The sequence below is a fragment of the Gamsiella multidivaricata genome (assembly GCF_025024155.1).
Source record: "Gamsiella multidivaricata strain RSA 2152 chromosome Unknown BC939scaffold_38, whole genome shotgun sequence".
NCBI lineage: Eukaryota > Fungi > Mortierellomycota > Mortierellomycetes > Mortierellales > Mortierellaceae > Gamsiella > Gamsiella multidivaricata.
In genome coordinates, this window is record NW_026251746.1 from 260,061 (window position 1) to 272,365 (window position 12,305).

Sequence of the window (12,305 nt, forward strand, 5' to 3'; positions counted from 1 at the left end):
CATAACGCGTGCATGCAGCACAGAGTTATCGCTCTAGAATACATTATTTATCTCAACAAGAGTTGCTGCAAACAAACATCTTTTTACATCCAGTATTGGCATAAAAACGTGTTTATTTCGGGCAAGACTATTTACAAGTGTCAATGAACTCTTTTTTTTTGTGGGTCATATCCTTGGGCTTTTCTATATGATTGATTTTAAGTGGAAAATCAATTTTTCTTTTTTTCTTTTTTTTTCTCTCTTTTTGAACTGATAGTAATCGTGAAAGGGGTTATTTTTGTGGTTCTCTTTTCATAACTTATTGCAATTGAGCAAGTAACAGAGTGGATGTGTAGGTCATAACAGAATAAAATAAAACAATCGTCCTCGTCCTCATGGACGATATCACCATCAAGGCGTTGCATCACTGTGTCCCTTTAAAGTGTTGCCTCCTCACGTTGTCTCCTCTCCTGCTGCAAACAATCTTGAATCGGATCAAACCGATACTTCGTCGGCGTTGCCGGTGTCGATTGCGGCGATGGCGGTGTCATCGTGTTCCTATGGCCACTACTGCCCAGCCCACGACTCCCTCCCAATGACGAAGACGACGACGAATGAGCCAGATGTGAATGCGGATACGAGTGCGTATGGGGATGTAAATCCGCCGTCGACGATAACGACGAGCTCGGCGAGGCCATATGCTTGCTGCTGCTGCTGCTAATACTTCCATGGTGACCCTGGTGGTGTTGATGATGGTGGTGGTGTCCATGACTCGAATGCGCCTGCGCAGCCGCATGGTAATACGCAGAAGCATGGCTTGCCGCCTGTTGTTGCTGCTGCTTCTGAAGTTGCCGCTGTTGGTATTGTTGCTGGTACTGTTGTTGTTGGCGGTAATAGTACAGTTGCTGTTCACGGTTCGACGATGGCGACGGCGTCACGTCCTCCATCCGCTCCACCACTCCGGTCATCGGCGACGTTGGCGATGCAGGGACTGACCAGTGGCTGCCACTGCTGCTGCTGCCGGAAGCGGTTCTCGATGAAGATTCAGGGTGTTGCTGTTGTCCCTGGTGGCCATGGTGGTGAGAATGATGATGGTGGTGGCCGTGATGATGATGGTCGCGTGGGTATGCCGCGTGTGGTCCCCCATGCGATGGTGGAGAAAGATGCTGCTGTTGTTGCCTTGACGACGGGCGACTCTCCATCTGCTCATCATGGTCCATGGCCTCGTCGGCATGCTGATCCGCGGGGTAGAACCGTGGAATTGAGCTCTGTCTCGAGTCATGGCGTGAAGAAGGGCCAGCAGTGGACGATGACGATGGCGGTGGTGGGATGGAAGCAGCAGCAGGGGCAGCAGGGGAGTGTTCCTGAGAAGCGGACGGTTGGTGTTCCCCAGCCTCAGAGTCGTCCGCCACGTCGTTTGCATTATCCGCATCCTGGTTATCTTGCTTCTTGGATGTGCCCCGACGCGACTTGGGAGAGATGTGTGTCCGATAGTGCTGCATCATGTTGTCCTGTCGCGAGAACTTGCTCGGGCAGCCAGGCATCAGGCACGAGAAATTGCGCTCGCCGGTGTGGATGCGGTTATGGCGGGCAAGATGTCCACTATTTTTGTGGTTTGACAAATAATATTTCCGGGAGACGAGATGGTAGCACAGCAGCAAGGGCGTTAATTTAAACACTTTTTTCCTTTTTTTTTTTGCATTAAGGCACATGAGCTGTAAACAACAAGTAAACAAAAAATAAGTGCTGCAATAATGAGCTGGTTGTTACCTTGTGGTGAAGCGCTTGTTGCATCCAGGGTGTGTGCAGGAATATTTGCGCTTCGAAAAGCTGGGTCCTGTCAAGAGCCCCTCAGGTAAACCAGGGTGACCAATTAGGCCGCGATAGGCCGCTTCATGTTCGTCCGACGCTGTGTCTTCAGAGAACGCTCGCATGAAGAATGGCAGCGGGGATGCACCCGTAGGGATGAAGGGTGAAGACGGGGACATTCCTGGACCGTTTGGGTTGTATGGGTAGAGCTGAGCACCACTGCTCAGGGACCGGCTTCTTTGCGAGTTGGCGGCCTCGGCAGCCCTGGAATCAAACCCAGAGCGAAATGGTGTTGCAGCATTTGTGAGCGATGTCGATCGGCCTGCTTCATGACTCTCGGATCGCTGGCGATGCGACGAAGGCGAGTAGTATGGATCTCTGCGATCGTCTGTAAAGTAATCACGACCATTGTGACGATCGCGGAAATGAGGCGAACGAGGGGATCGGAGTGGAGGCAGACCATGCTCTGGGTGTGCGATCGGTGGCCGACTCTCATATTCACGCTCTCTGCTCTCGTTATGGATCGTTGCCTTGTTGAGATCGTGGGGGCTGTCGTTCAGGATGCTAACCTTGTTCCCTGACGAGTTAGTGATAGATAATCCGGCCAATCGTTTGGATTGCTGGTGCACAGCCGAGTCGGTCATGGACATGGATGCGAGGTCGTCTTCCGATGTGGGGGAAGTGTTGGGTCGCGTGTGAGGGATCGACGCGCTCTTTCCACTATAATAGTCCTTTCGCAGGAAGGACGGGTGGGAGTGGTGTGGGGAGGCGGAGTGTGGCTGTGGTTGTGACTGTAGGTCTGCTGGTCTGGGATGATGGTGATGATGTGTGGGAAGAGGTGGTTGAGGCGCACGAGGCGATGCGCTGTGGTCTGAGTCGCGGGGACTATAGAGAGACTGGTGGTACAACTGAGAAGGATAGCTGGAGGCGGTCGTGGACATGATTTAAAAAGAGGGTTTGGTATTTATACAGTTCCGGTTTGGGTTGTCGCTGTCGGGGGATAAGGATGTCGGGACACACTATGCTCATTCACTACGTGTGCCGGGGATGTGGGAATGAAAAAAAGGGAGGATAGCAAGAGCAAAAGAAAAAAAAGGGATCCAGGTTCAGGTTCAGGTTCAGCTCCAGGACCAGCCAGATATGAGTTGAATGAATAAAATCTGAGAGCGTGGGGTGTTGCAATGTATATCAATATGGAGAACACCAAGAGGAATGAAAGGATGATGATGATGATGACGATAATGGATAATGGGTTATGGCGAAATGACTGAAGGAGTGTGGGACAAGGTCAAGGAGAAGCACAAGAAGGAAAGAAACACAAGGCGAAAAAGATATATATAAAAAGAGCTTGTAAGGCAGGATGAGAAGTAATGAGAAGCACACAAAAAGGCAAGCTGGTGCAAGGAGAGATGAGGCAAGGGCACGAAAGGAGGCAAGATGCCGTTAGAATGGAAATCAAGGATCAGAGAAACACGGTCCCTGGTGGCAGACAGGCTCTCTTACAGTTACAGTTACAGTGGGTTTGAGTACGGGAAAAAGAGCAGGAGAGCAGCTTTTGGGGGTTCGTTTGTTGTTCGACCTAGAAAGCGATGCCAAGGAGGAAAACAAGAGGTTAGTCGCTCTCCAGGGAAAAAACTGGACAGAGTAGAGTTCATTCTCGAGCGGAGATTTGGGCGGATGGGCTGTAGAGGGCCCTGGGCTTTTTCTTTTAACCGCTTCAAAGATTGTGGGCGCAGGCAGGAGGGCAGAAAGAAGGGGCGGGAGGATACAGGGCGTGTTTATGTGCATGTAGGGTCGGTCATCATCATCATCGTTCTTCGGGGTCTCTTTTCCTATTCCCTCTTCCACATACACACACATATGAGATATGCTACACTTTCTTCGCATCAAGAACATCATCCTAGAGAAAACGCGACCCAGGGCAAAACCAGAGAAAACTCAGCCGCAAAGAAGGGTGCAGATAATCAAGTAAAGGAAAAAAGCGCTGCGAACGCAGCAGGAAGGGGTAGCCACACATACACATCCCAATGGAACAAAACAAGTCTGTCCCTTTTTCTACGCATGCACAAACATGCACCACAAACGATACAATAGCCTCCCACGCAGGAAGGGCAACCTCGCATGATAAGGGAAGAGGACGGAATGGTACTCAACCGCACATATTATAATAACAAAACAAACAATAAAAAACGTTGGTATCCTTCCTTGTTGTCCAGACTGGGCTCGCTACCTCCGCCTTCTCTGCTCCCCTCTCTCCCCTCCATCTATTTACACCGAAAAAACACGTAGCAAGAAAGTACTCAAAACAGTAAGGTGTCTGCAAAACGAAAACGTGGCTTTTTAAGGAGAGTGTGCGTGAGTGAGCAAGACGGAGGTGTCGACAATGCTCGAGAAGGCACTAAAAACAAGAAGGAGACAGCACCGGTCCAGATGCGGCTCTAAAGACAGCTCGAAGACCTTCCCATTCTTCCATTTACCAACGGCTCCTCTTCAGCAACCGCATTTTACTACGGCCATTTTTGGGGCCCACGAATAGCTGAAAACAATTACAGAGGTTGCAAGGAGTACCGGCCGGCGCCAATGATATTGCGTCAATGGCGACCGTAACGGCGGAAATTTATGTGTCCATCCCCAGAATATACCTTCAAATGAACCGGGCAATTGAAAAGCAAAAAAATAACCAGCCCAGGACGCAGGAACAGAAAATAGCGCCAAAATTAGAAAGATGACTTGAGAACTGGTAACCCGAAAGTGCGGACAAAAATAAACAAGCAATCCTCGTCTACGAATTCCTTCCCGAAAAGCAGGGTTAGGGCAAAATGCATGCGCAGACGCTTTTGCGCTCGGGTGTATATTTTGGAATGCAAGGAGCTGAACAGAATGGCGTAAACCTGTTTGTGAGCAGCAAAACACACAACCCTCAGGGTAGAAGTACAGATAGCAGGGAGAAAGGGATAATGAGGAGGGGCCGAGGACAGGTGCAGGGATGCTGGGCACAGGTACATGGCATACTTAGTGGGATGCGGGGATTAGACGCTTTTTTATGCTCAGAAAGAGGGAGAGGGGGTAGTAGCAGGGCCAAGGCGGAAAAAAAGACAAGGGATGATAAAAAAGGGACAGGCGAGTGTGGACCGAAAAAAGGGAGACAATGCACCGGATGATGATTATTCTGAGTACAGACACAAATAACACCCTGATGCCACGCGCAATCCTGTGGAACGACTCACCAACGGAAAAGAAGCACAAGCAGAAAAGTGACATGCCCACCAGGCCATAACATATGGCATCGTGTCATGCATAACTAGCGTTATAGCCGAGCACATATACCTTCTCTCAAATGACTACTTCTCTCATTTTGTAGGGTGCAATGGGAGGCCTCGCTCAGTAGAAAAAAAACAGAAGAGAGAAGGAAGCCAGGGCAGGCCACAGGGGCCGAGGCGAGTAAAAGAGAGAACGTTGCGCCTTGGAATATGGAATACACCAACAAAGATACAGATCCCTCAATAAGAATGTAGCCTAATTTCAGGGCCGCGCGCGCGTCTTTCAGGGACAACCCATCTCATCGTTGAAAATCCCCCTGAATAGATGACCGTGGTGACTTGAACCCTGATTGAACAACAACACAAACTCATGCATACACACACACAAGTGCCAACAGGCACACAAGGGCACACAACACAAAACAAAAAGCGATAGCCCAATCGTGTACCACACGATGCTTGTAAGGTCCAAGAGGACCGATTAGTGAGCACAATAAATGAAATGAACGAATCAAAGAGACTAGGTTACGCCTGTGGCGGAAGAGCGTCGAGCTCACAATCCCTAGCTTGATTGCTCCGCAAAGCGGGATGGAGAAATCTCCTACCCCCTCCACCCATGTGCGAGTACAATTAGGTGCATATTTCTTGTTGTTGTTTGGGTCTCCAATGTATTAAACTGCGTGCCAGGTCGTTGTTGAAGCCAACCAGAAAATAAACAAACAAATAAATAAAACCTGAATAAACTGGAGAGGGGAGCCCAAATAAAGACATCTCCAGCCTGCCAATGCTACCAGCGTGATCATCGGTCGGAATTACTGTTGTTGTTTGTTGTGTGTGCACATACCTTTTTAGTCTGACTCGAGTTGGACGTTTTCCGCTGAGTTCTGCCGTCACTTTGGTAACAAAAAGACCCTAGCAATGCATTAAACGCGGCAGGGGAGAGTGTTGTTTGTTACCTGATTAATAACCCGGGCGTGTAAGTACATGTGGCAGTGTGACAACAGGGTTCGTGGTCCCTGACCCTGCCAGGGATATTTTTGTTCACGGTGTGTGTGACAACCCTCGCCACTAAAAAGACACCACAGGTGTCAACTAGTGGGACAATCATCAAGGAAGAGGAGGGGGCAGAGAAAAGGGGGGGGAAGAAGGAATAGGGAAAGGAGGAGGGCAGGGGCGAGGAATAAGATCGATATAAGTGGTACAGTGCTATGGAGTGTATGATGTCAAAAAGCATAGTTGACCCTGGGAACGAGAATATGCCCCAGAAAAGTGCTGGATAAATTCTCCGTGAGCAGTAAATGGGTCACAATCGATGAGTGCCTCTGTTGCAATGCAATTGTATTTGTTGTTCTCATTGATATTGTTGTGTGTATGTGGGGAGTGCAACCGCCGGGCCTTTAATAACCGGCGTCGTACTGGGTATCTACTGGTGAGGATATGTTGCTTTGCATGTGTTTGTTGTAAAGTCCACCCTTTTGTCTGCGGCCGTCTTACCCAAGAGCTGGCTTCGACAATCCTGAGAAGTCGGTGGTGTGTGCAGCAAAGAATGGTATCAGCAGATGGCAATATCCGCAATATCGTGATGCAAATATTCACAGGGCTGGGTTTGTTGGGTATCAATGACAGTTGTTGCGAGAACAGGTGCTGCTTGGCGGAAGAATGTGTGCGAGAGCGTCTGTGTGTGCGTGTGTGTATATATGTGTGTATATATGTGTGTATATGTGTGTGTATATGTGTATGTATGTGTGTGTATGTGAGAAAGAGAAGGGGAGAGAGAGAAAGAGAGAGAGACGGAAAGTGAGCAAGAGAGAGATTGTGAGTATGTGCGAATGTGAAGAGTGAAAGGGAGTGGTGGAGAACGTGCGGGTGTCAGGGGTGCACAGATTCAATAATGCAGCCAGAAGAGAGAATGAGGTGCAAGAAGTGAAAAGAAAGAGGGAAGAAAACAAAAAACAAAGAAGGGTTCTCAGCCATGGGCTGCGGGTGCAGCCCTTTTATAACTAACTGTAAATAAAATGTAGTTCCGCTAATGTGTACTGCATGGGTTTGCCCCTGCCTTGTTTCTCTTCTTTCTTTCTTTCTTGACTTGCAGTTCAAGCTGCCGTCATCAGGGTCGGTTATATTATTTATTATGGCTATTATGGCTATTATGGCTATTATTGTAAACATCGAAAAGAATATGTACTATTCAATATGCATATTGTTCATGGAAGGATACCTGTACACAAGCATCAACCATGCAATGCACTCCGCATGGAGAACGAAGGCAAGGGTTCCCCGAGAGAAGGGTAGGCGTGTACACAAAAGAAGGGTTTTGCCCCTATCGCCTTGCAGCAGATATAGAGAGATGGAGGAGACCAGTCTCTGTGTGTTTGTTGTCAATAATGCTCTGTTGTTTGTTTGCTGCCTGGTTTGATAAAAAATATAATAGTCGACAGTGTGAATAAAGTATCCTAAAGCAAGCTGTATCCACAATAGACAGGCAAGCGAGCAACAGCCAAGCAGGACTGGAATCAGCCGAGAGCCTTTTTTTTTTTTTTTTTTTTTGCTGCTCTCTTGCCTGTTCATTTCTTTCGTTGAAAGAAAGAAAAAAACTTTAATAGAAACGTGCGGCAAAGACTAGACTACAGACAGTAAAAAAAACAAAAAAACCAAGAAAAGTTAAACGCAGAACAATGCAGACCCTCTTACCCAATGGCGATCACCTCGCCGCCTTTCTCTTTTCTCAACCCAACCCTGGATTGAACTCAACAGGCTGGACTGAGCGTGGATCTACAGTGCGACCGTCCCATGATTCCTTATTCTCAGCAATACGTTGAAGATCCCTCTCCCTCTTCCCCCTTGCCGTTGGAGTACCATTGCGGCATCTCATCGTGCTATCTCCTCGGCAAAAATAAAAGCAGACCTTGCGCACTCAAGTTTAATGGCACAATCAAGCAAGCACAGCGCACACGCTCTCACGTCTCATTTCGACCATCAATAGACCGGCGCTTACCTCAGAACCAATTTAGAGGACCTAGTCTACATGCAGTTTATACACTCTTCCCCTCGATCACTGTTCTGCTCGTCTGCTCAGGGATAAGAACGGGGGGTACTTAAGGTAATGTATATCCAGGCCAAGACAAAATAATCGTCTGCCGTATCTTTGAGATATACGAGCCTGTTGTTAAGGATCGGCCCAAAACGATGGTCTCGAATAAGACCTTTTTTCCAGCAGCATGGCTCGAGCATTATAGTACGGCGTGGTAGTTCGTCCATGATAAAAGCGCCAATAATGTCTTTCTGCAAGGTTCCCTCGATCGAGCATGTGTTGAAAAAGATAGTGCCTGTGGAGTCCGGTGCATAGAATAACGGCCGATCTCCTTCTTGCTCGCCTGCGCTCTGCATTGCTATCTCATGGGCGAACATAGGGCCAGACAATAATTTTTGTATCTTCTACATAGTATAGTACTACGTGTCCACTCGTATCCGCTTCCGTAACTCAGCTTTGAAGAATCATGCCACGTCAAGACGGCGACAAGTTCAATGAAACGCAAATAGTCGTATCGCATAGGAGTGCGTGCATATCTTAAATCCTTTCGTCGGCGTATTGAGGCGCCTCACGAAATGGCGCATGGGCACTAACATCAACATCATTGTCGCCCAAATAACAAACTAGCTCAGAGTTGGTCCATGTCCAAGCGCTAACGAATACAATTGACTAAAAGAATAACAGTAAAATTGCAGAGCAAAGCAGATCAGAGCAAAGCAGAAATAGCGGAGAACGCTTTGGTCATACCGGTTATATGGCTCAATATTTCTTGGAACCGTGTGAACCTGCTAACCATTGGACACGAATCTTCGAAGCGGGGCACAGCGGAGGATGACGGAGAACCGTATCGTATTGTTAGTGCATGCATATGGTGTATGTGGATACTGCAGAATGGAGAGATCAATGGTGGATCTGGCTGAAGTTGAAATGCCGGAGTGTGCATGGATCAGACTATACACACGAATGCACAAACTATAGTTTTCTACGAGAAAGAAAGAAAGAAACGCAGTGCTCATATAGTCTATCCATTTCCGAATACCATTCCGTTTTATTGTATCTGGAGCACATACAGTACATTCAAACGAGAAACAACCAAGCAAGCAAGAAAGGAAGGGTTCTACTGAGTTGCATAAAGCAATGCAGTCTATACAACCTAGCGACAGCATCAGAGTTGCTGCGAGGGGCCCCGTCTGTCGCTCCTATGGATCCATTTACGAGTACGGTGAGCGCGTATAAATGCACGTTTCCTTTTTGTCGTCATAATGAGAATGCCCAATAGTTCTACGCAGGGTCAGGTACAAGCCGTAAAGCCTGCATTGCGTGTGAGCCAGGGGACCGCGCCTGTTGTATATTACCGTATGCCCTTGCAGGTTCAGTGTTTGTTCCCCACTCATTGTCCCCACATCACCAATCATTGCAGCACGCTCAAAAAAGTATACGCGAGCATGTACTAGTGAAAAGCATCAGCATCGTTCCCTCATCTAACATCCCCATTCAATGTTCCATCGGCAATCCTGCAATAGTCAAAAAGCATAAAGCACAATCTAGTTCTTATGGCGTATGTAATTTGCATATGTAAATATACTTTCAGAGGGCTATAGCCTCCTTCCTTCTCCTGCATTCTGGCAGGAAGCGAGGTATGTATAACTAAGCGAAGGATTTTCCCATGGGGCGGAAATGACGGCTGCAGGTCCTCGTTATGCATGCAAGGTTGGAACTCAACCCATGAGCTGGCGCTTAAAAGTTATGCGCATGCCAGTCCGGTTGTATCCTCAGCCTAGCAGCCTTTTGAAAATAGCGCGCGGATCAAATGTTCTACAGGTCTCAGCGGATACTAGTACATGTACAGTACATACATGCATATATAGTCTTTATTTCACTCGAATATCAGTCTTGACAAACGAACGACGAGTGGAGTGTTGTCTCCTATGCCTCGAGAATGCGACTTAGAGTTAATTAACGTTGGACAATGTATTTTTTTTTCTGCATCTCTATGCGAAGCATCTGCTTGTGATTGAGAGCACCAACAGTATTCTCATCATAAATAACATTTCTCGCGACTGACCTGTGTTCTACAAGTTGTTTTTGGTCCGTTTAGCAATCTCGTCCTCTCTTTTCAACCCCATCATTTCAACGCCTCGTCTTGTACCCATGATAGACAGGGATGAGAATTCAATGGAAGAGGGGGAGCACAACATAAAGTGCATAGCGATAATCTCTAACTCATCATCTTTGATTCTGATAGTTCGATAGGAAGATCTTCAGTAGAGATGATTATTCTTTGGGCTCCGCTCTCGCAACAAGGAAACAAAGCCGCAGAGCAGTTTTCTTCATGTCATGCCCGGTAGCACCCTGGGACCATGAAATCCATTCATGTTTATTGTAGAAGAACGATTAATGCGAGTCCAATACTCATTGGCAAGCTGTACAAAAGAATTTAAACTTGTTTGTTCTTCAATGCTCACTTGAAAGCTCTTCCACTTTAAAAAGCATTCTGCCGGACTTTTGCATCTCAGATGTTGGTTAATGAACACAATCCACAAAGATCAAAGAAAAAGAGAAGGGGGCAAGCAAGGGCCCTTGGAATGTTCAGACTATTGTAAATCGCCGTTTTGATCACTCAGGGACAACTGTCAGGGACAACCGTCAAGGGTATGGTTTTGTGTACATATACACTATGGTATTTTGCCCAAATATTCGTCGCATTTGTACTCTTAAAATATTCTGGCATCGGCTCTCTGCAGCCACTCGCATGAGTTCCGTTGGGCAGGTATCATCCACACTACACTGTTGTGCGGTATACCATTTGTGTTTCCACACGAGTGTATCTGTTTTTGGGGACCCATTGTATCTTTCCACTGCGTTTACCCATTTTCTGTTATTAAGGTGTTGATGGGAACGAAATGAACAAAGACTCATTGAAACCTCACACACACTAGACTAAAAATGACATGGGGCGCAGAAGAAAATCAAAGGCGGCGAGTCGCTTTCAATTGGCGCCATTCAGTATGTATGACAGTTTAGAACCTGGGCCTAGTAAGTCAGTCAATCCATGTACACATGCATCAGTCACACAACGTACAAAACAAATGGTTAAGCTATCCCTTGCAGTCGAGTCTCTCGGTGTTGATCATTCTCTACTGGACTTTTGTTTAAGTTTTATCTATTTAGTTGCTGTTTGCTCTTGTTGTCGTTAATGATGTGGATGGGTTTTGAAGAACCCTAGCAGACATCGGAATAAGCTGATAAAGCAATATGTGGGATATGTAGGATCTATGCCGCTCGCGCATGCTTCCGCTCTTTTCTTTTATTTTCCTAACCCTCATCCTCTTTGACACATATCCAGAGTAAGGGCCCAAGAAGGTTGTTGCACGTGGGACCAACAATGGACTTAATTGAAAGGAGCTAATCTAATCACAAAGGGTATACTAGGAAACATGTCGGGACGCACTGGACGAGAGGTCAAGTGGGATAAAGGGGGAGGGGGGAGGAGCGTGAACGAACTCGTGGAAAAAGTTATATTGCAAACCTGCAGCTGACAAACATACAGCTGGGCGCAGCTCGTCAGGCCAGCGCCCAGTTTAACAGGGGCTACACCTAAGATTACATCAGATCACAGCTACGCGATAATTCTTTGTCATGCCCGACATCAAGCGGCTTCTTGTGGAGGGTTTTTTAAAATAAAGTCACATGATATGACATGTTTAAGACTACAAGCTGCAGTGGTCGTTTTGCGCAACGACAGGCGTGGAGTGCAAGTATTATTTATCCATGCGATCTTTTTATTCAATAGCCTGCTGCGCTTCTTATCGAAGTTGGCATAGCGCGATGACAGAGGGGAGGCATCCTACGTAACGATAGTAAATAGTTCTTCGTCATTTGAGTAGTCGCATAGAAGCGGAGGCTTTTCTCTTACTCTCTGACGTACCTTGCCGCCCTCTTGCGGTAGCCGTGGCGTAGCCCTAGATCTATGATGACGACGTCCTACCAGGCCGCGTCGACTGCACAAAGGAGGTCGATGTAGGATCTGTGTTGTGTGACATGCTCTCTCTTTCCGCCTCTACCCTCCCTCGCCGTTGCTTCTGCACATTTGCACTTTGATGGTCGAAACCTTCCTCACTATCCACAGTGCATCCGTGGAATACCTGTCACCAACCTCGTTTTCGACCTCCTCCTTGCTACCCCTGGTACACTGCGCCACAGCAGGCGCATCCATGCAAACAACC

General features: G+C 47.4%; 2 protein-coding genes across 2 annotated transcripts; one reads left to right on the forward strand and one right to left on the reverse strand.

Annotated features, from left to right (window-relative positions):
* Nucleotides 1-1,460: 1,460 nt before the first annotated feature.
* On the reverse strand, nucleotides 1,461-1,691 carry BC939DRAFT_397910 (uncharacterized protein; the record flags this gene model as incomplete). The annotated part of the gene is made up of 1 exon (XM_051552394.1): nucleotides 1,461-1,691. A coding segment is annotated over one exon (231 nt), but the record flags the coding sequence as incomplete, so codon positions are not given.
* A 1,286-nt stretch (nucleotides 1,692-2,977) lies between these two features.
* On the forward strand, nucleotides 2,978-4,245 carry BC939DRAFT_180774 (uncharacterized protein). Its single transcript, XM_051550445.1, has one exon. It carries the CDS (start codon nucleotides 3,226-3,228, stop codon nucleotides 3,880-3,882), a length of 657 nt encoding a protein of 218 aa, XP_051411568.1. The 5' UTR covers nucleotides 2,978-3,225; the 3' UTR covers nucleotides 3,883-4,245.
* The last annotated feature ends 8,060 nt before the right edge of the window (nucleotides 4,246-12,305 follow it).

Coding starts and splice junctions, on each gene's coding strand:
- BC939DRAFT_180774 (XM_051550445.1), top strand. CDS start 3,226: ATGCCGTTAGAATGGAAATCAAGGATCAGAGAAACACGGTCCCTGGTG.